Source organism: Myotis myotis, unplaced genomic scaffold, assembly GCF_014108235.1.
Source record: "Myotis myotis isolate mMyoMyo1 unplaced genomic scaffold, mMyoMyo1.p scaffold_m19_p_2, whole genome shotgun sequence".
Classification (NCBI taxonomy): domain Eukaryota; kingdom Metazoa; phylum Chordata; class Mammalia; order Chiroptera; family Vespertilionidae; genus Myotis; species Myotis myotis.
This window is the reverse complement of record NW_023416324.1, coordinates 37035175-37056880: the sequence shown is the minus strand read 5'-3', so window position 1 is coordinate 37056880 and position 21706 is coordinate 37035175. Positions and strand designations below refer to the sequence as shown.

Genomic DNA, 21706 nt, shown 5'->3' with positions numbered 1-21706 from the left:
TGATGCAGGTCGCACAACGGCAATGGAGAACCAGCACATGGAGCCCCTTCGTCTTTGCAATGGGGCCAGCTGCGCGCAGAGAAGGCAGGGATATCCAGGTGGAGAAGCCTGGTAAATAAGGCCAGCGGAGGAGCGGGAGGGAGGTGGCAGGCTCTGTTCAGAGGAAGAACACTAACACTTGAGGAGCTATGGTGGTGATGGGACCGCAGCAGGGGTGAGCGGGCTGGTGCAGGTGGCTGGAAGGGCCAGTCCTGACTCTGCCGATCAGCGAGGGTGGAGCAGTGCCCACGGAGGAAGAGCCAGGCCTGGAACTGGTTGAGCGTGACTCAGTTCTGCGACCTCGGCATGTCCTTTCCCTCCTGAGCCTCCGTTTCCTCCGCACAGAGTGAAAACGCGCCTTGGCCGTGCACCGGGCTTTGCGCGCCCGCATTTGGCAATGCACCTGTTTGTCTGGCACACCTGGTTGTGCACCTGAGTGGCGAAAACGGAAACGCCCACAGGGACCTACCCACGGGCGGGAGGCGCCCCGGGACCCGGAGGTGGCCGCGCCCTGCGCCGCCGCGCGCTGACCTGCAGCTCCCCGCGCCAGGCTGGCTCGCGGGGCGCCCCATCCACTGCCTTCCGCAGCCTCCGGCGCAAGGGCCGGGTCCGGGGAGCAGCGGGGCAGACATGGCGGACCCCGAGGCTGTGGCCGAGGACCTGGACGCCCTCATCGACGACCTGGACTACCTCCCGGGCCACTTCCACCTGGAGATGCAGCTGAACTTTGAGCCGCGCTCTCCCGCGTCTCTGCGCGCCCGGGACCTGAAGCTGCAGCGGGAAGGCCTGCGGCAGGAGCTGGGGCTGGCGGCCGCCCCGCGGCGCTCGGCGGTGCGCCACCTCCTGGGCACCTTTGCCTTCTACCTGGAGGAGCTGGACGAGGCCCGCGAGAGCTTCCTCCAGGTGGCCCGTGAGGATCCGGGCAACCTCAACGCCTGGGCCAACCTGGCACACGTGTACGGGCGGCTGGGGCAGGAGGAAGAGGAAGAGGCTTGCGCCGGGAGACTGGCCGGCCTCATGGGCCTGGCGGCCGACGCCGACTCCGAGGCGGACCGGGACTCCCACGTCCGCGCCGCGCGCTGCCTGGCGGAGCAGGGCTATGCCCATGGCTTCGACGTGGGCTGCGCCAGCCCAGAGGAGCGCGCGCAGGTGCTGGCGGCGGGCATCGCGCTCTACGACAAGGCGCTGAGCTACGGGCAGCAGGTAGGTGGCTCCTCTCCGGGCTGGGGGGCTGAGGTTGTGGTCCCCAAAGTCTGCAAGGCTGTTCCCGCAACCTCCTAGAGTCTAGGAGGGCCTAGGCAACGCAAACCCTGGTCCCTTGGATTCCAGAGAACCTTTCCAATATCCCTCTCCTCTCAGCATCGCCGGTGGGGGCCAGACCAACTCTGTAACTTTTCTCTGCTGGGCCAGGGGTGGGCCCTCTTCCTAGTGGGGCAGCTGCCGTAGATTTTTATTCTGGCAGCACCACAAACTCCACTTGACTAACTCATCCCTCTCATCCTGCCCCTCCCAGCAAGTAACTGTCCACCTGCCTGTGCACACCCACCCAAAGAAAAGGCACCCTGGGGACACCGCGCCAGACACTTGGGCCGCATTCTTACCTCCTCTCTCCCCTTCACCCCTATCCCCACCCATTCAGACCTCAAATCCTGTCCATTCTGCCTCCTCGTATCTCTGAGGTCTGTCCGCTCCTCTCCAGCCTCCCTCCGCCAGCCCAGCCTCCATCAGTCCCTGCCTGAACGGGTCCATCAGCCTGCCTGGGTTCCTGCCCTCTGGTTTGACCTTCTGCCTCGTCCTCCACCTGCAGCCAGTTCATGTTCTCAATCTTGCTACCCATGCTCCTCAGCTGCTTACAACCACCAGTGACTCCCACTGCCTGGCAGACAAGTCCCAGGCTCTGCAGTGGGCATGGGAGGCCCTGCGTGATCACAGCCCCCTTTGCCACGGCCCCCTTCCCAGCCAGGCTGTTCCTGTGGTCTGCTTCCCCTGGCCCCCCTGAGCCAGGTCTCCTTGCACCCACGTTGTCACTCTCTCAGCCTCTTTCCGAGGTGCCTTTCTGCTTACCTTTGCCTGGAAGGTTCTCCAGTCTCAGACATCCCTCCACTCACTCCTCCAGGCTGGGTCGGTGCCTCCCTGGGATCCCATAGCACTGCTCACACCGTCCATTTACAAGTCTGTCTCCCCAGCTCAACCTTCAGGTCTTTGAGAGTGAGGACATTTGCCTGGCTTACCACCGTCCGTACACCCCATGCCTGGTACACAGCGGACTCACTAAATGTATCTTGAATGAATGTAGGTGCAGCATAAGGCCTGGCACTAAATAGACAAATACTAGGTATACTAGTTACCTATTGCTGCATAACAAATACTAGTACCCTCTGAAACATAGCAGCTTAAAGCAAGAAGCATGTATTATCGCAGGGTTTGGTGGCTCAGCTGGGTGCACCTGGTCTGTGGTCTCATCTGACGGTTTGCTCGCTCTCCTTCCAAGCTCGTTCTGATGGCTGTTGACAGGATTCAGTTCCTCACTGGCTGCAGCCAGAGGCCTCCCTCAAATCCTTGCCATGTGGACAGCCATCATTTTTACTACATTCTGCTCAGTAGAAGCGAGTCGGTAGGTCTAGTCCACACAGAAAGGAGGGGATTCCATGGGGCACGAATATCAGGAGGTAGGGATCCATGGGCGCCATCTCAGAGGCAGCCTGCTTTGGATGACCAGCGACTAGAGGCCTTGTCCTCCTTCCTACAGAAGAGGGGACCTCAGTTCAGAGAGGTATCGTGATTTTTCTGTGAAGGCACAGCACAGGCAGAGTTGAACTGATAACAATGACATTTTATTATGGTTTAGATTTGTGATATTTAAATAACAACACTCCTCACACAGGGCTCCACTCACAAAGCCTCTGTACATCCCCTTAGAGCAGTGGTTCTCAGCCTTGGCTGCACATTAGAATCACCTGGGAATCTTTTTAAAATCCTGATTTCTGGGCCTCATCCTCCGGAAATTCTGTTTCTTTGTTACTAATGTTGTGGCCCCACCCCATAACAAAGAAACAGAATTTCCAGAGGAGGAGGCCCAGAAATCAGGATTTTAAAAAGATTCCCAGGTGATTCTAATGTGCAGCCAAGGTTGAGAACCACTGCCTTAGAGCCTTTTCCAACAAAGCTCTTGGCTTCAGAGAGGAAATGTGGAGTCCAGGCCTCAGGGGGTGCAGGGTGGAGCACAGGGTTTTAACTTGAGGAGCAGTACAGGGTGGAGATGAAGTTGGTACTCAGTCAGGGGGTCCGGTCCAAATCCCAGCTCCCCCATGCTTTCTCACCTCCATCTGTCCTTAGCATCCCTGGACTTGTTTCCCTCTGTAAAATGGGGATATAATGGTCCTGAGGTCCTTGGCTTCCTCATCTGTTAAATGGGGACATTCTCGTCTGGCTGATGTCATAGCTAAGAGCTGATATTTGGGAAGCACCTGGAATAGAGCCTGCACAGAGACGGCAGGATCACAGACAGCCCCTGCCTCTCCCAGCCTGAGGGGGTCACCTCCGCCCCACACTGGGTGCAGCTGTGGCCACGCGAGGGGCCAACAGGGGCCCAGGTCTCCTGTTTTAAAGCCCGAGGCCCTGAGTGACAGCTGCCCTCAGTGGGAAGGCATAGCCAGCATGTTTGTGTTGAGTGTGGTCTTGGCAGCAGAGTGGGGCCTACGCCCTGGGCTGGGAGCCAGGAGGCCTCCTCCTGCCTGGGCTGTGGTTTCCCCATCTGTGAAAGAGAGAGGCGGGGGAGGGTCTCCAAGGTCCCCCTCCTGCTCTCCGGAAGGGGCTCTTGGGGGAGACTTCCTGGAGGAGGGAATCAGGAAGTCAGAGGCTTGGGGGTAGGGATGGAATGGAGGCTGGCTCCTCCCTCCCTGGTAGGACCACCTACCTAGTCAGGGACCTCCCAGAGGAGAGAGTGTCGAGCAGGGCGCTGCCCAGTGCCCCAGGGAGAGAGCTGATTGCATAGGTGGGAGGTGGCCACCAGCCTCTGTGCTGTGTCCTCAGGCCTGGCCCAGCCACTGCTCCCCAGGTCTGGACAGAGGGGCTGTAGTCAGTTTCTCCCAACAAATCCCAGGAGAAAGTTGGGGGTTTGGAGCTCCCCATTTCATCATCCAGGGATTAGAAGAGGTGGTGCTTGTAAAGTAGCTGGCACAGAGTAGGTGCTCAAGAAATAGCTATAGTCAGCATCATGACGATGACTCCATTATAGTCAGAGGAAGGGGGCTTGGGGTGGAGCCCCCAGCTCTCATTATTTTGCTGTCACTTTCGTCTCTGGCCTCAGTGTCTGCTTCATGAACATTAAACAATAGTGATCTCGGTTTACTGATTATCCGAGGGAATCGTCAGGTGAAAGTGCATAAACTGGTCAATTCTGGGCATGTCTGAGAGGCACGTACTCAGCATCTTAACACGGCTGAGCACCTGCTGCATGCCAGGCCCTGTCTTTAAGCAGCTCACGGACAAAGGGTGGAGATATTTCTTCATTAACCAGACTTGCCTGGGCCCATCCTCTGGGAGCAGGAGCCAAAGGGACAAGTACCTACGACTGGCTGAGGTCACAGGCATTCATGGCATGGCCTGTGCCGGGTGGCAGTCATCTCCACGGGCTGTACACCAAAGACCATGCTTTCCGAACCAAAAGTAGGCCCCCTGGTTGACAAGGGACAGGGACTCTGGGAACATGGGACCAGTGTCGGAGTCAGCAGTGCCCTGAGAGTCCAGGTCCTGGGGATGGAGGGCAGTGCCTGCGTCAGGAGGAGGAGCACTCCCTCTCAGCTCCAGTGGCTGAGGGCGGCTGGGAACAGGCGGGAGTGGGCTGACTGGCAGGAAGGAGGTGAGGGCATGCCCAGCAGAGGGCCTGGGGGGACCTGCAGAGCCCCAGGGCTTTGGTGGCACCCACACTGGAGCAGGGGTTAGGCCCAGAAAGGGGCAGCCAGAAGCTTCAGGGGGAGGAGCACCGGATGGCCCTGAAGAACGACTGCCCGCTCCCTGGAATCTGGGTCCCGCCCTCCTCTTTGCCACAGTTCCTCCTACTCCCCTGGAACCTATGTGCCAGCGAGTCTAAACTACTTATCCTTCTCCAAACACACGGTGCTGTTTCATACCTCCCTGCACAGCTATGGTGCCCTCTGCCTAGAAAGCAGACTCCATCCATGAAGACCCAGCTCAAATGTCACCTCCCCCTTGAAGCCTTCCTTGCTCCCACACAGCTTCCCACAGTCATATTCATGAATATCTTCTGTGGGTGCCTTCCAGACTTTATCCTAGGCAGTCCTCACAAGAACCCCTGATCCCATTTTACAGATGTGGGAACTGAGGCACAGCCAGGCTAAGTAACTTGCACCAGGTCACTGTAAGTGGCAGTTGAATCCACCTATTCTGCCCGACTTCAAACCCTCTGCTCTTTCTGGAGAAGTCAGAGAAGTGGGGGGTGATAAGTGCTGTGCTTTTGGCTGGCGGGTGGTAAGGGTGACCCCTTGAAAACCACTGGGAATCTAGGGTGGATGAAGTGTTGAGGGAGAAAAGGTGGGTTTCCATGTATCATTAGGGGGGTCTGGAAGGATGAGGGCAGAGATGAAGTCACAGTTGGGGCCGGGGGAGGAGGAGATGGGACTGCAGAGCAGCAGTTGTGGGACCCAGTTGAGAGGGTCACCACCCACAGCAGCACAGCTGGGTGAGCAGCTGATGGTCTGACCCACCAGTGCTGCAGCTCCAAGAGATTCCATCCTAATGGGGTGGGACTGTCCCAGGCAGGAGGAGCCCCTGCCATTCAAAGGATGAAGAGCAGCTGAAGAACCAATGAACAGCTGCTCATCCTATCTAATAAAAGAGAAACATGGTAATTGGCGTACGACCGCTACCCTTCCCATTGGCTAATCAGGGCAATATGCAAATTAACTGCCAGCCAAGAAGCTGGCCGGCAGCCAGGCAGCTTGAAACTAACATGAGGCTTGCTTGCTTCAGTGCCGGAGGACTCCAACGTTCCCCGCCTGCCTTGCCAGCCTCTGAGCCTGCAGTTTAAGAAACATTGTAACAAATATAGAAGCTAAATAAAACCCCAGAAACCTGCTTTCAGCGAGCCCGGGATCTCAGAGCTGGAGTTATACATTGTTTCGATTATAGAACTGAAACAAACCAGATACCTGCTTTCAGCAGCAGCAGAGGCCTCAGAGCTGGAGCCAGAGCTAAAGCTGGCCCAGAATAAAAAAAAAAAAAAGAAAAAAAGGAGCAGTTGGGAGCTTCAGTCGGCCTGAAAACAGCCCTCAGCCCCTCACCCAGACTGGCTAGGCACCCCAGTGTGGACCCCCACCCTGATCCAGGACACCCTTCAGGGCAAATCAGCCAGCCCCACCCATGCACAAGGCCTCTATCCTATATAGTAAAAGGGTAATATGCCTCCCAGCACTGGGATCAGTGGAGCCGTGAGGCCTCCCAGCACCGGGATCAGCGTGATGGGGGCAGCGCCCAAACCCCCTGATCGCCCTGCGGCTCTGTGTGTGACAGGGGGCGGGGCCACAACCTCCCTATCTGCCCTGCTCTGTGCCTGATGGGGGGAGCTCCCCAACCCCCTGATCGGCCCTGCTCTGTGCGTGACAGGGTACGGAGCCCCAACCCCCTGATTGGCCCTGCTCTGTGCATGACAGGGTACGGAGCCCCAACCCCCTGATGGGCCCTGCTCTATGCGTGACAGGGGGTGGTGCCACAACCTCCCCATCGACCCTGCCTTGACTGTGACAGGGGACGGTGCCCCAAACCCCCAATCGGCCCTACCCTGAGTGTGACTGAGGGTGGCATCGCAACCTCCCAATCTGCCCTGCTCTGTGCATGACAGGGGGTGGTGCCCAAACTCCCCAATCGGCCCTGCTCTGAGCCCAACCAGGGGCTGCACCTAGGGATTGGGCCTGCCCTCTGCCACCCGGGAGCAGGCCTAAGCCAGCAGGTCGTTATCTCCCGAGGGGTCCCAGACTGCGAGAGGGCACAGGCTGGGCTGAGGGACCTCTCTCCCCTTCGAGTGCACAAATTTTTGTGCACTGGGCCTCTAGTCCTATATAATAAAAGGCTAATATGCAAATTGGCCCTAACGGAGGAACTACCAGGAACAACCAGTTGCTATGACCCACACTGACCACCAGGGGGCAGATGCTCAACTCAGGAGCTGCCCCCTGGTGGTCAGTGTGCTTCCACAGGGGAGCTCCACTCAGCCACAAGCCGGGCCGATGGCTGCAAGCGCAGTGGCGGTGGTGGGAGCCTCTCCCACCTCCTCAGCAACACTAAGGATGTTCATCTGTGGCTTAGGGAGCAGGCCTAAGCCGTCTTAGACCCAATCCCCTGGGGAGCAGGCCTAAGCAGGCAGGTGGACATCCCCCAAGGGCTCCCAGACTGCAAAAGGGCACAGGCCGGGCTGAGGGACACCCACCCCCCATGCACGAATTTTCATGCACCAGGCCTCTAGTCTGCTGATAAAATTATAAGAGAAAACATTATAAAAGCTGATAATTTGGCCCATAATCCAAAAATAAGCAGAGTGTTTATGTGTGTGTGGGTGAGTGTTTATGACTTCCTTTCCCAGCTCTTCATTCCCTTTCCTCTTTCTCAAATTACAAAAATATGATCAGGCAGATTGCTTTTATCTGTCATTCCTCCCCTCCTCCCATCCCCTTTACACACACACACACACACACACACACACACACAGCCACAGATCAATTCTTGGTGGCAAATCTCAAGGTTGAGTGGGTATTAAGAATATTTTGGAATTAGACCAAGTTAAAATTCTGTCTTCATCAGCAAGTCATTTCACCTCTCTAAGCCTCAGTTTCCTTATCTGCAAAGTGGGATTCTAACATGTCTCACAGGGTTTCTGTGTGGATGAAGTGAGAGAACATGAAAGGCTCCAGGCAGATGCAGATCGAATTAGGGGCCCAGCCTGTCTCCCTGCCCACCCTCTGGCCCCACAGCACTTTGCTGTTGCTGTTAGCAAAGCCATTCCCAGCCTCTGGCTTATCTCAAGGGATCTTCCCCCTAGAGGGGAACCCTGTGTCTCCCTCCATCTTCCCCCACCAACGACTGTCTAGCACAGAGCTGGGCACCCAGAAGGAGTTTGTGACTACTGTTAAGTTTAATGTAATTGAATAACTGAATTTTAAGTCTTAAAATCTCTATTTTTTTTTTTTTTTGTAAATAAGATGATTCAGATTCATAATTCTTAACCTAATATCCCCGTCCCAAGCTAACTCACCACTTGAGTGTTTTCCCTTTCCCCATAGTTTACACATGCACGCGTGCGGGGCTGCAGGTTCTCCACCCCTACACACTGCTCAGGGCAGGCCTGCCCTGCAGTGGGTGCCCTCTGCCCCAGCCTGTGCCCAGGCATGGAGCTCAGAAGTTCACATTCACTGTTGCATTTGATTTTTATTCAAACCTCACAGACACTCTGCCAGCTGAGTATTGTGATTCCTTACTGTACCAAGGACATAACAGGCTCAGGGGTGGAAGTAACTTGCCCACGGCGACCCATTGTACCAGATTTCACCTGGCCAGCAGGGGTTGGTGGGGAGGCGGGCAGTGCTAGCAGGCTGGCCTCACAAACAAAGGTGTGGACATTCCCCATCTCCACACCCAGCGGGTGGGGACCTAGCAGGAAGGCCAAGGACACAGCCAGTCAGCAATCCCGAGGTCCCCAGCACTCGCACACACACACACACACACACACACACGCTCCACAAATCTAAGTGGTTTGATTTGGTTCAACTAGGAAAGGAGATAAATGACTGCTGGCTGATGAGCTAGGTACTGTGCACTCATGTGCTTTTCATAGATTAGCTCACTCGGTCCCAGAAATGCTGGGAAATAGAACTGGTATTAGCTCCATTCTACAGATGAGCAGGGAGAAAGAAGCAGATTCAAGTCTCTGGGACATAAAGCCCAGGCGAAGGGACAGCTTTCCTGAAGTTCTAGTTCCATCCTTCTGATGGCCTTGGTGTCACTCACATTTGCATATTAGCATATTCTGGGTTTGCTGCTGGCTTCTCTCCCTGCTTACCTGGCAAAGTTTGGGAACTGAGTCTCCCCTCCTCATTTGATACAGGACCCAGAGCCAAAGCCTTTGCATCATCGGGCCCAACTGCCCCTTTTACAGAAGAAAAGATAAAGTCATTTAAGAGTACACACAGCACCTGTGGGACCTATGGGAGGAGCTGAGAAAATGCAGGCATCACTACCGTTACTTCTGAGGGCAAGGCACTTCTTAGACCCACCCAGCCTCTACCGGTGCCAGAGCTGGATTTGGACCCAAGACTAGACGGGATCCCTTTTCTCTGGAGACAGTGGAATAGAGAGAAGTGGCTCAAGGCAGTCTGCAAGTCTGGGGACCAGTGCAAAGCAAAGATGACCCACAGGGCCTGGGTTTGCAGGGCAGACCTGGGAAGGACCAGAAAGGGTGACAACAGGGAGCTGCGGTTGACCTGATTGGATCTTAAGATTCACACAGAACCCTCCAGGGAACACAAGACAGGGAGGCACCAGTGACTTACTTCCATGGCATAGCACCCATCCTTCAAATCCCCTGCACCCGTCACACGGACCACCACTGCCACCCCTGTGGCTCAGGCCGGCCAGGTGGATCATCCCAGTTTGTAGAGGCAGAAGCTGAGGCCCAGGCTGAGCCAGCAACCTTCCTAGGCAGGGGTGGCCTCCAGTCCCATCCCTCTGTTTACTCCCCACACCCGCTGGAGAGGAGAAGCCCCCTGCGCTGCCTTTCTGTGCACACCCGGCAGGTGGCAGGGAAGACGGAGGTGGGGTGGGGCGGGGGCAGGGCTCGTGTGCAGATCAGGGAGGCTGCTGTGTCCTCACAGAGGACTTTCCAGTTGTGCAGGCAGAACACGCTCCTGAGTCCGGCCACCTTGCTGTGCCTTTTCTTTCTGCAGTGTCAGTTTTCACAGGGTTGGCCTGCTGAGGTGGGGAGAACAGGGACATTGGAGGGAGGCAGGTCTGAACTGGATCCAGACACTTCTGCCCTGTCCCGGGCTGTGGGGCTGGGCTGGTCCGAGGCTTTTTCTCAGCCTCTGCGTCCTCACCTGTAAAAGGAGAAGGATGCCTTGCACCTCGGGCTGCTGCGAGGATCCAGGGCCACGACGCACTACATGCCCAGTGGATAGTCCATGCTCAGAAATGTTCACTCCCTCCCCTGCTCATTGCCCCTTCCCTGGGAGAACATGAGTCAGCTGTCAGGAACTAACTGGCAAATGTAAAGTACAGCAGTCATCAGGGGCAAAGTTCAAAGTGCAAGGCAAATATTTTCCTTAAGAACCAACAAGGTCCCTGGCTAGCCTATTCAGATGCCCATAGAATCGTAAGCCCTTGGTATACTAACAGATCTTCTGTTGAGATCTTTAAAATAGCCTAGCCCCCTGCATTTCCTTCTTTGGGGGGTCACCTTTCAAAGTAAATAGAATGGCTAAGATCCACCTTGTACCCCTGAGTTAACACAAACCTGCTCTGTAATAGCTCATCCTCATCCTACTCGTCTCTGCAGGTTCACCCAAACCACCCACCGTTGTCACTTACACACCCAACTCCAGGATCTTCAGGCCTTTACAACTTCTGATCCTTTGGCTCATTTTCAAAAGACCCACCAGCCGGCCCGTTCTCACTGGGCTCCCCGCAGTGCAGTACAGGTTTCTCCCACGAGGGCCTGTTAAAACGTGGGTTGCTGGGCCCCGCCCCCCAGAGTCTCTGATTTCGTGAGTCAGGAATCTGCACTTCTATCAATTCCCAGGTGATGCTGATGCTGTGGGTCCCGGGATCACAGTTTGAGAACCACTCGTCTAGGGTAGTTGGGTGCAGGGACTCTGGGGCTAAGCTGCCGAGTTCCCAGCTCTGCTACCTTCTAGCTGGGCCACTCTGTGCCACAGCTGCTTCATCTATAAAAAATCAGGATAATAAGTCTCTACCTCATAGGTGAGTGTGGAGAGGGCGGGAAGCGTTAACACAGGCAAACCGTGTGCCTGGTGCTTAGCAAGTGCTCCATAAAACTTGCTGTGATCAGCATGGCAAGAAAAGCCCCACTCCTAGGTTTCGGTCCAGGCTTTCATACTGGCCGTGTGACTTTAAGGACATCTGTGCTAAGAGGGTAGTGATAACCCAGCTTACATTCCACACAGGATGTGCTGAGAATCGAGGGGCATCTGTGCGCGTGCACTTCTTAGACGATAAGCATTGCATGAACACTTGCAGCTGGGTGCTCTGGGAAAACATTCACTTGATGTCCGAGAGACCTGGCCTGAGCACCAGGTTATTTAAATACTCAGAGAAGCTGGGGGATGTCCTGAGAACCCCTCTCCGAGGCCTAGTCCTCACTCCCACCTTCAGTTAGGACCAGGGTCTAAGGATTTCAAGTCAGGTTCAGGGCTGGCACCTGCACCTTGCCCAGTCCCCTCCCACAGCTCTGCCCCGAGGAGCAGCCACATCTGAGAGCCCTCCAGCTTGAAGCCTGGGCTGACTCACACACTGGCCAGCCCCCTCTTATAGGCCCCAGAAGCCCCAGAAGCTCGTGATAAGGATGTAACAGGAGAAAGGGTGAGCTGCCCTGCCCAGATCCCACGCCAGGCAGGCCCTCAGTAAACGCCCTTCTGGCAGAGGTCTTTGCAGCCCCCCACCCCCCACCCCCGCCCAGGCTGCCTGCAAACATCTTGCCTCTGGGAGCCATCAACTCTGGAAGTGAATTCCTTGCAGCGTAAGAGGTTTCACAGCAACTTTATTCTCCGGGAGAGAGGTGAAACAGCCCTTCCCTCCTCCAGGAGGGGGGAGCAGTCAGAGGCCTGTTTAATTTAATTTAACGCACGATGGCTTGCCAGGTTGCCCCTGGTAACAGCTTCAGCTGCTGCTTCAGTTACAACCAGAAGAATTCTTAAAGAGACAGCCCATTTCAGGGCCAGAATTGCACAGCAGAGAGAATAGCTTCATCACGGAGCTGGAAGATCACACCTCAGGCACAACAAGGTTTCAGATCAGATCCATTTAAACAATGAGCTCCATTCCGTATTTACCACCCATAAGCCCTCCTGCAGGTGTAACTCTTAAGCGGGAGTCTAAAAAGGGACTGTGTTTGTGATGTCATACAGATGTCACTCATCTAGCTACTTTTCTGAAAATCAGTTTCAGTCTTCTAGTCCAGTGGTTCTCACCTTCCTCATGCCGCGACCCTTTAACACAGTTCCTCATGTTGTGGTGACCCCCAACCATAAAAATATTTTCGCTGCTTCTTCATAACTGTAATTTTGCTACTGTTATGAACCGTCATGTAAATATCTGATATGCAGGATGTGTTTTCATTGTTACAAATTGAACATAATTAAAGCACAGTGATTAATCACAAAAACAATATGTAATTATATCTGTGTTTTCCGATGGTCTTAGGCGACCCCTGTGAAAGGGTCGTTCCACCTCCAAAGGGGCCGCGACCCACAGGTTGAGAGCGGCTGCCAAGGCGAAGGCGAGGAAACGGAGTTGTCCCTGCAATTCGAGCATTCTGCCACCAGGTGGTAGTATTGTTTGCTTAGTTCAAACCATAACCAAGCTCTTGAATTACTCGAGCATTTCAGAGTGGTGGTGAAACCACTGGATTTTTAACCCCTGACACTAACTTCTGTGTGACTTTTGGTAAGTTGCTTCACCTCTGTGGTCTCAGTGTCCTCAGAGATATAATAAGGAGGTTGGTCAAAATAACTGAGGATTGTGGACAAGGCTTGAGCTAGGACTATGAAGGCATGAGTGTAACTCCCAGCTCTGTCATGTACTATGTGACATAATTTGTTGCAACCTGAATACCAAGCAAGAGAATGGCTATGAGCCAGGGAGAGCCCTGAGGACACCACATTACTCTCCCACACTGGGGACCTGTGGAGGCGAGAACGGTGCCTGGGACCCTCGGGATCTGAGGCCTACGAGCACAGCAGGGAGTGGAGAGTGGTTGGAGAGCGATTCCAGGGCCTGGGGCCTCATTGCCCCGTGGGGAACTGAAATAGGCCACAGTGGGCAGCGTGGCCTCCTAGACGCCCCTAACTCCATTCAGCGTTAACCCAAACCAGGAGAACGGGAGCACACATTAACGGAGCAAGTACTCCAGGCTGGGTGCTGCTTCACATACCTGTGAGGCTGGTATTAGCATCCTCCTTTGCAGATAAGGACACAGCCCGAGGTGTAACTCACCAGCCCAGTGCCAGCCACCGGTCACCAGCCCCCACGTCTACTCCCCCTGCTCTCGCTTGTGGCCACACCTCCTCATAAGGAGCCTGAGAGGGGGAGCAGGTTCTGTCTCTACCTACCATGACTCAGTTTGGCCAACCTCGGAGTGGGCCTGGGGTCAGAGGTCATGAGATCATACCTACCAGCAGCCAGGGAGCTTGAGGCACACATGCCTTCAGTCTTTCCACGGTCAGGACCAGATCCGAAGTCCAGGTCTTCAGCCAGCTTGGCCCACAGTGTTGTCCCATGAGTCTGAGTTCCCGTCCCACATCCCAGGTCCTGTGTAGGTGCAGCAGGGAAGGCTACCCAGCAGCTGACCTCCACTGTGGCTTTGGCCAGTGTTCCCCCCTGAGCTCTCAAGGATGCCCCTTAACACTTGAGACCTGCTTCTCTCCCCTCCGGACAGCCCTGTTCCAGCTAAAGCCCCCTACACACACTCCCTCATACAGAACAGGATTCCTCTCCCAGGTGAATGTAAAAACACGTTGAATCTTGGCACTCCCCGGCTCTAACCCCTTCCATGGCTCCATGCTGCCCTGTGGATGAGCTCCAGGTCCTAAGCCTGGCATGCAGAGGCTCCTCCTGGGGTAGCCCTGCTGGCTCACCCCGCCCCCTCTTCCCCCTTCCAGCCCCCTGGGGCTGCATGCAGCCCCCGACACACCGTGCTCACTCATCTCAGCTTTTGCACACACTGTCCCCTCCATCTCGAATGCCTCCTCACATCATACCCACTGGGTTGGTTCCTACTTGTCCTTGGGAACCCTGCTCTGGCTCGCCCTCCTCTGGAAGCCTGGGGGTACCCCTGGGCCTAGTAGGGTACCTCCTCCCATACCCCTGGTGTTCCTTTACTCTGGGTCTGTGGTTCTGACTTTCCTGCCAGACCAGGAACTCCTAAAGGCAGGACCTGCCTCTCTCCTCTCCTATCCCCAGGGCCCAGCCTGGGCCATACAGGAAGATACCCGGGGAGGAGCCGCTGAGAGATGCAATTAGTGGGGCCTCCTCGTGGTAGTCGATCTTGGTTCACTCACTGGGATCTGACTCACAGGTTCCCTTCCTCTCTTCCTCCCTCCAAGCTCATCCATGGCCTCCCCGGAGCAGCTGCAACGTAACTTGCGAGTTTAGCTCCCCACACCGCACCTCACAGGCCACACCCCAGCTCACCAGTCTGCCCACACAGCTCCATGCTGAGCCCACCATCAGTGCCCTTGTCCCCCGCCCCACCCTCTGAAATACCACTGCCATTCAAAACCCACCCACAGCCCATCCTCTGCTAGACTTTGTCTCCGTCCTGCTATATTTGCCTGCATCCCTCTCAGGGCCTTGATCAAACTCTGCCTTGTGGTGAGGGAAGCATGAGCTTTGGAGACTAACAAAGGGGTTCAAATCCCAGCTTTGACATCCGCATGCTGTGTGAACGTGAGCAAGGCACTTCACCCCTCTGAGCCTTCATGTGTTCCTCTGTAAAATGGGATGACACCCAGGTGTTGTGAGATTGAGGTCATCGGTACCCGGATCCTGGCACGTGGCAGGCACTCAGTCAAGCCCTGTTATTTACGCCTGGGTCTGTTTCCGGCCAGGCTGCAAGCCCATCTGGGCGAGGGTGCGGCTCCCTTCAGTTCCACATCCCCACCGCACCCAACACTGGGCCTCACACCACAGATGCCCAGAAATGCTGGCTGCACTGAATGCATTCACCCCAGCTGCTAGGAGTCGGAGTGGGGTGCGGGGGGGAGGGATGATGGAGTCTGAGCTGAGGAAGCCGCAGTGTGGTGGGGGGGAGTGCAGAAAGGAGCCTGGAGCTCATCGACAGGAGATGAATGCAGCGGGAGGGGCTGGAGCCTGAGCAGAGCTGCTGATATGCACTGGGGGTTTTATTGGTTTTCATTAAAATTCCTTCCCGAGGCAGGAACAGCTACTCCCATAAATAACAGCATAAATATTTTATCTGGTGCCCAAGTCGGTCTAAATGCACGGCAAGGTTGGCAAGAATAACGATGGGAGATGGTTCAGGGGGGTCCTGGGCCTCAGCTGAGCTCACTCAGCATGGCTTTCTCAGGAAGGTGGGAGCCGAGGGGGGTGTCAAGGGGAAGAGCGGGTGGACGGCGGGGAGAGGTGACCAGTGTTGTGTGGGCCCCTGGGTGGGGGTATGCAGAGCACAGGTGGGGAGCCAGGGAGGGGAGCTCAGCTTGGAGAGCATGCCAGGAGGGGAGGGAATGTATCCTGCACGGCCTCTGTGCTGGGCTCCTCATGCAGGGCATTCACACAGGTCATCTCGTCAAATCCTCTGTGGCCAGAGACGGGAAGTGACTTGCCCAAGGTCACCCGGCCAGTCCATGGCAGAGCCCGGACTAGATCAAGAATGTTTAAGGCCAAAGCCCTTGTACTACTGGCTGCTTCTCGGGGTTCAGGGAAAATGTGGGAATCTATGAACAGTAGCCTGAGTACTTTGATAACAGCAGCACCGGCCATTCTCTGCTTCCCCAGGTCCCCATGGAGGAGAAAAGGGGCTGGTACTTCACCATGGCAACGCTTTTCATCAGGTCAGGCTGGGAAGGGGGCACAGGATTGGTGGGAGGCGTGGCCTGGAGCCCAGGGGAGAAGTGGCTGAGCCCATCTCCATGGCAAGGGCTCCCCAAGCCCCCCTCCCTGCCAGTGGCCTGGGAAAGGGAGGACTTACAGCACCTGGGGGACAGCCTGGAGGGGGTACCAACCAGCTGCATCCTTTCCTCGGCCACAGGCTAGATGGCATCTTCCTGGAGCTGGGCAGAGAGGAGCAGAAGAGGCTGCCCGCCTTCAACCGCACACTGGCCCTGCTCCGCCAAGTCCTCAAGTCCTCGGACCCCCAGCACCGAGGTAGGGCGCGGGGATGGTGGAGAGCAGCCTGTCTGTCATTGCCCCCCCCCCCCCCAGAACTGCCTCCCCTTTTTGGACCCTGTTTCTCTCCCTCACCCTCTGTCTCATATATTCACTTGTTCATCTCGAGAGCTCACTCACCTTGCACAGGTGAGCACACCAATCACAAGGACTACAACCGCACGTGTTCAGGTGCCTCTCGGACCTGTTCAGAGGCGTCGCTCAGCCTCTCAGCCCACGTCCTGGCTGGGGACGAGGCTGTGCTGGAGAGCAGTGCAGGCGTTGTTCACAGGGCCACGCGGCTAGAACAGGGGCAGAACTGAGCTGCAGCCGGAGAGGCTGTGCACCCTCAGAGGTCCCCTGAGGGATGCAGTAAACATGGGTTAGCACCACCGTGCGTTCATCCATTCACTCACGCGTCCCCTCTCCCCACCTGTTTCTCTCAGTGGGACCCTGAGTGGCCCTCCGGGATTTCATGCCTCTGACCCCTTTGTCTTCCTGGGAGCCGACACCTGGGTGCAGCTGGTCCCCTCCCCCCTCGTGGCTCCTCTCCCTCTCTCCTCCCTGCTGCCTCCTAGAGACCCCTCTCCCCCTCCCCCCAGCCCTGGCCTGGTGCTACCTCGGGATGCTGCTGGAGAGAAAGCACACCTTCTCCACCACCCCCATGGGCGTCCACGACTGCGGGTACTCAGGGACCGACCCCCTGGACTGCTTCGGCAAGGTATGTGCCCCAGCCACGCCCCCTCTCCAACCTGGGACCCCCTACCACCCATCCTCCTCTTCTGGAACCCTCTGCTTCTCTGGGTGTCTCCCCCCTCCCTCCCCCCCCCCCCCCACTGTGTGCCCACCCAGGAAGTGCCCTCACTCCAGGCCTTTCTCTCCGTCCCAAACAAAACAGAAGTGCTCCCTTGTCATCGAGCCTCTTTGCCGAAGAATCAGGCCCTGGCCCTAACCAGTTTGGCTCAGTGGATAGAGCATGGGCCTGCGGACTCAGGGGTCCCAGGTTCGATTCCGGTCAGGGGCATGTACCTTGGTTGCGGGCACATCCCCAGTGGGGGGTGTGCAGAGGGCAGCTCATCGATGTTTCTCTCTCATCAATGTTTCTAACTCTCTATTCCTCTCCCTTCCTCTCTGTAAAAAGTCAATAAAATATATTAAAAAAAAAAAAGAAAAAGAATCAGGCCCTGCCCACACTTGGTCTGGCCCAAGCCCGTGTCCAGCTTTGTCTTCTATGCTCGTCACCATTTCCCAGATACACCCTCAGGCTTTTCCCCTTGGGCCTTGGTTCACGTCCCTCCCACCTGCAGTGGCCTAGTGGAAAGCGGATGCGTTTAGCCAGGGTCTAGTGCCAGCTGTGCCCACAGGCCGGGTGACCCTAAGGCAAGTCACTTCCATCTCCGAGCCTCCTTATCTGTTACCTGTGTGGTCCGTCTGCCTTCTAGATGATTGAGAAACTCAAAGGAGTTAGCAGACAAAACTGTTCATTATGACCTGTCAAGTGTTGTTCAAGCCGTATTCTTGGCACCTTGTGTATGTGGCAGTTTCTACACTCAGCTCAGTTTTGAAGTCTTCCCTGGAGGCCGGCCCTGCGATATCACTGGCCTGTGCTCGCAGCACCGTGCCCTGCAAGGGCGCATCCCTGTTGCTTGCCGGTGGGTGGTGAGCAATTTTGTGATGAGAGATCTTAGGACAGAGCATTCGCACTGGCTCACGAGTGTTCTGAGAGTTATGTCCAATGTAACAAAAACACGGCCTTCACCCCTCCTTGAGCACCTACTCTGCGCTGGGGCAAAGAGATGCCCAGCAGGGCCCCGGCCCCGCAGGAACTCACCCTCTCAGGGGCAGCAGAGAACGTGCACAGCAGCCATCAGTAACAACAGGGGCTGAGTGCTGTGGCCGAGCTAGAAACACTGCGCTGGGTACAGGGAGGTCGAGGCTGGTGCTGGCCCCTCCGCCCACCTGCCCTGAGAAATGGGGAGGAGCACACTGGATGTGTCTTGAGGAGAAGAGGTTTGCTTGGGGTCTGGAGAGGTTCACTGGACATGACCCCTGAGCATGGCAGAGAGCATGGCAGTGAGTCGAGCTCTCGAGAGCTAAGTGGCAATGAGCTGTACCCCAAGTGTTGGGCTCCATGAGAAGACTGCGCTTCCCAGCAGGTGGCTATGGGGAATAAGCAATGCGATGACGGGGCTCTGTCCAGAGTTGGGGTTCCTGAAGGTCAGGCACTATTTAGCTAGTTCTTGCAGGCCAACAGACAAATTGTGTGCTCTTACCCTCCTCCCTTTCCCCAGGCCATCGAGATTGCCAAGGACCAACCCCCGGTCCTGAATCGCCTGGCCAAAATCTTCTACTTCCTGGGAAAGCAGGATATGGCCATTGGCACCTGCAACATGTCCCTGGATATCCTACGCGATCCGGAGCTCAACTGGCAGGCGTACTGCACGCGGGCCAAGGTGAGTCACCCATTGACTCCACCTCCTCCTACCTCGGGAATCAGACAACAGGGGCCCCGGGCCAAGACCCTGTTGCCAGAGCGCAAAGATAATGAAGCCTTCCTGGTAGGAAGGAGCTTAGGAGTCACGAGGCACACAGTTTAGGTTCTGGACAGCTGTTGAGTGAAAGAATAAAGGACCCTCCCACCCACTGCAGCATCCGTTCCACAATAACCTACGTGGTCAATGGCCTGCAGCCTCTTCTAGATTGGTGCCCAGTGTAGTCAGGCCGTCCTGGGTTGGAATCTCCACTCATCACTCCAGGCCCGGTGGTAGGAAGACTAAGTGGGTACCATCCAGTGCACCATGCCTGGAGCAGGGGAGGTGCTTGGGAAAGGCTGTAGGGTAGATCAGGGGCAGCCTGAGGTGGTCAATCAGAGCTCTCCCCAGGGACCTCAATCCCATCACCGTGCTTAGATGTTTAGCACTTATCACTCGAAATGGTGCTGTTTACTTCTTCGTGATCATCTTCCTACTAGAATGTTAAGTTCTACCAGAGCAGGGGCCTCATCTGTCTTATCACCATTGCACCCCACTACCTAACACAGGGCCTGGCATATGGTGGGCACTCAATACATATATGTTGAATGAATGAGTGAATGAATGAAGGGCTTTTACTTCATCATTGAACAGACAGGGAAACTAAGGCTCAGAAGGGGGAGTGGCTAGCCCAGGTTGGCACAGCATTGAAACCTAGAACTCCTGGGCCCCACCTCAGGGGCTTTCTGCTCCACCACACACCTCCCTGAGTCGCTGCTGAGAAGGCCGGCTTCATTTAGGGTAGAAAGGAGGGCAGAGGGGCCTTGCTTGGAGCATCTTCCCTGAGCGGACTCTCTGGGCAGGTCCACATCACAGCCTACCTTCACGACCTGGAGCGGGTCAAGATGGGGCTCGGAGGCATGCCTGACAGGAACCACCTGGCCTGCGCCAAGGCCGACCTCGAGGAAGTGGTCAAGGTATGCCCAGGCCTCAAGACCTACCTGGACATCGGCCAGGTAAGGCAGCTCTTGGCTTGCTGCACAGCCAATGGCTTACTCAGGACCTATTTACTTTCTGCCAGGCCAGGCCTGGGATCTTAGGACACAGGGAGTCGTAGGGGACATCGCCCTACCTGATAACAGTACCCGCCTCCTTCGGGGGAGGATTAAATGCACGTACATCGTTGAGAACAGGCCTGATTCTTTCCGAGCACTCAGGAAGTGTGCCCAGGGAATGATTACCAAATGGTGACAAGATCATGTTTTAGACATGAGAAAACTAGGCCCACACGTTGCCTTGCTCAAGGTTATGTGGCCAAGAGTGGTAGGGTGGGGACTGGAATCAGAATACTGCCTCTCCTTTTCCAGGGAAGGGGGACCAAAATTTGCGGTGAATAAGTGTGGAAGCGGGGAGCAGCCAGGGCGAGTGGGGGTGGGGTGGGGGTTTGAATGGCTCACCCCGGCCACCCCACCCCAGGTCTACTACTACATGGGCGTGGACGCGATGCAGGAGCTGCTGGCGGTGGATGAGGCGGCGCTGAACCAGGCGCTGGTCTTCCTGGCCAAGGCGGGCGAGTTGGAGCTGGGCGCCACACTGCCCGAGCTGCAGCTGCTGCGGGGCAAGTGCCTCCGCATCAAGGGCGAGGAGGCCAACGCGGCGGCCTGCTTCAAGCGCGTGGTGGAGCTGGACGACGCGGGCTGCAGCCACCCCGAGGGCTTCGGCTGCCTGCTGGAGGCGCTGCTGGCGCAGTGGAGCCAGGCGCAGCTGAGCGACGGCGAGCTGGGCCGCGAGGTGGACGCGTGGCTGCGCCGCGCCCAGGACAAGTACCCGGCGGCGCGCCTGCGGCAGGAGCTGCAGCGCGTGTGGCGCGGGCACACGGGCGAGGTGCTGGGGCTGGCGCGGGCCCTGGTGAGCCAGGGGCGACCCGCGCTGGTGCGGCTGCTCTTCGAAACCATGGAGGGCGCCCGGGCGCCTCGGGGCCGCCGCGCCTTCTCGATCTGAGGCCCCGCCCTGGAGGCCCTGCCCACAGCCCATCGGGCCAAATCTGGGCCCTGCTTGCACAGGGCCCATCAGATTCTCTTTCGGGAGCTGGAGTGGGACTTGGAGACTGCAGGGCAGTTTGTGCTCATGGAGGTAGAAGGACCTGGTCCAGGAGACCGCCAACGGAAGGGCAGAATTGGGCAAATGCGCCGAGAAAATAAGAGGGCTGCGAGTCTCCTAAGAGATACAGGAGATGACTGTCTCGTTATGTCGGGTTTCCAGTTCGCGGGACAATCCCCGAGGCCTTAGTGCCAGTCTTTGTCCCGTGAGCGACACTCTGTCCTTATAATGAAGCCCTTACTCAAGCTGTGGAGTGGGTGTCAGGGGTCCTGCAGCCGGAAAAGCCGCGGCTGGAGCAGAGCGCAGAGCTGCACCGTGAACAGGAAAGGGGCAGGGCCGAGGTCAGCCCTGGGTGCTCGGGGCTCTCCCTTCCTGGCTAGCAGTCTCCCTACCTGGCTAGCAGTCTTCCTACCTGGCTAGCAGTCTTCCGCAGGCCTCATCCTTGCACAGGGTGGGCTGCAAGGCTCCCAGACAAGGAATAAAGCCCATCAACAGCACCTTTGCTTGACTTCTTGTTCTGAGAACCCCGGGACCCACCCATCAGGAAATGCCACGTGCCCTGATCTTGAACCTTCAGCAAGAGAAGGAAGAGTGTCTTAGAATTTTATACTCAAGAGACCAACCGAAGGACTTGTATGCATGCATATAAGCATAACCAATGGACATAAGGCACTGGGGGGTAGGGGAGGCCAGGGGATTGTCAAGGGCGGGGGGGAAAAAGGACACATATGTAATACCCTTTGTAATACTTTAAGCAATAAAACAATAAAAAATAAAAAAATAAAAAGAATAAAATACTACAGGGGAAAAAAAGTAAACACTATCCAAATTTCCACTATCCATAAATTATTAGCATTTCTTGCTAATACTACAAGAAATCTGTTTGTTTATATATGTATGCATATAATTATTAATAACTAGGATCATACTAAAAAAAAAGAGTTTTATACTCTTGGAATCGTAGACATAGA

At 56.2% G+C, this 21706-nt stretch overlaps 1 protein-coding gene across 3 annotated transcripts; it reads left to right on the top strand.

Moving 5' to 3' along the window:
* Positions 1-492: 492 nt before the first annotated feature.
* Positions 493-21413, top strand: TTC22 (tetratricopeptide repeat domain 22). Of its 3 annotated transcripts, XM_036350785.1 has the most exons (7): positions 501-1242; positions 15796-15851; positions 16049-16164; positions 16767-16885; positions 18456-18617; positions 19499-19651; positions 20112-21413. In XM_036350785.1, exons 1-7 carry the CDS (start codon positions 670-672, stop codon positions 20634-20636), a joined length of 1704 nt encoding a protein of 567 aa, XP_036206678.1. In that variant the 5' UTR covers positions 501-669; the 3' UTR covers positions 20637-21413. The 3 variants fall into 3 exon arrangements, with proteins under 3 accessions (XP_036206679.1, XP_036206680.1, XP_036206678.1); XM_036350786.1 differs by lacking the exon at positions 19499-19651 and having other exon boundaries at positions 493-1242; XM_036350787.1 differs by lacking the exons at positions 15796-15851; positions 16049-16164; positions 16767-16885 and having other exon boundaries at positions 499-1242.
* Positions 21414-21706: the final 293 nt, after the last annotated feature.

Bases quoted from the DNA above. Each gene is read 5' to 3' on its own strand.
- TTC22 (XM_036350785.1), top strand. From the start codon at position 670: ATGGCGGACCCCGAGGCTGTGGCCGAGGACCTGGACGCCCTCATCGAC. The intron at 16,886-18,455 runs GTATGTGCCCCA...CCCTTTCCCCAG, and splicing joins CCCTGGACTGCTTCGGCAAG to GCCATCGAGATTGCCAAGGA. The intron at 18,618-19,498 runs GTGAGTCACCCA...CTCTCTGGGCAG, and splicing joins CGTACTGCACGCGGGCCAAG to GTCCACATCACAGCCTACCT.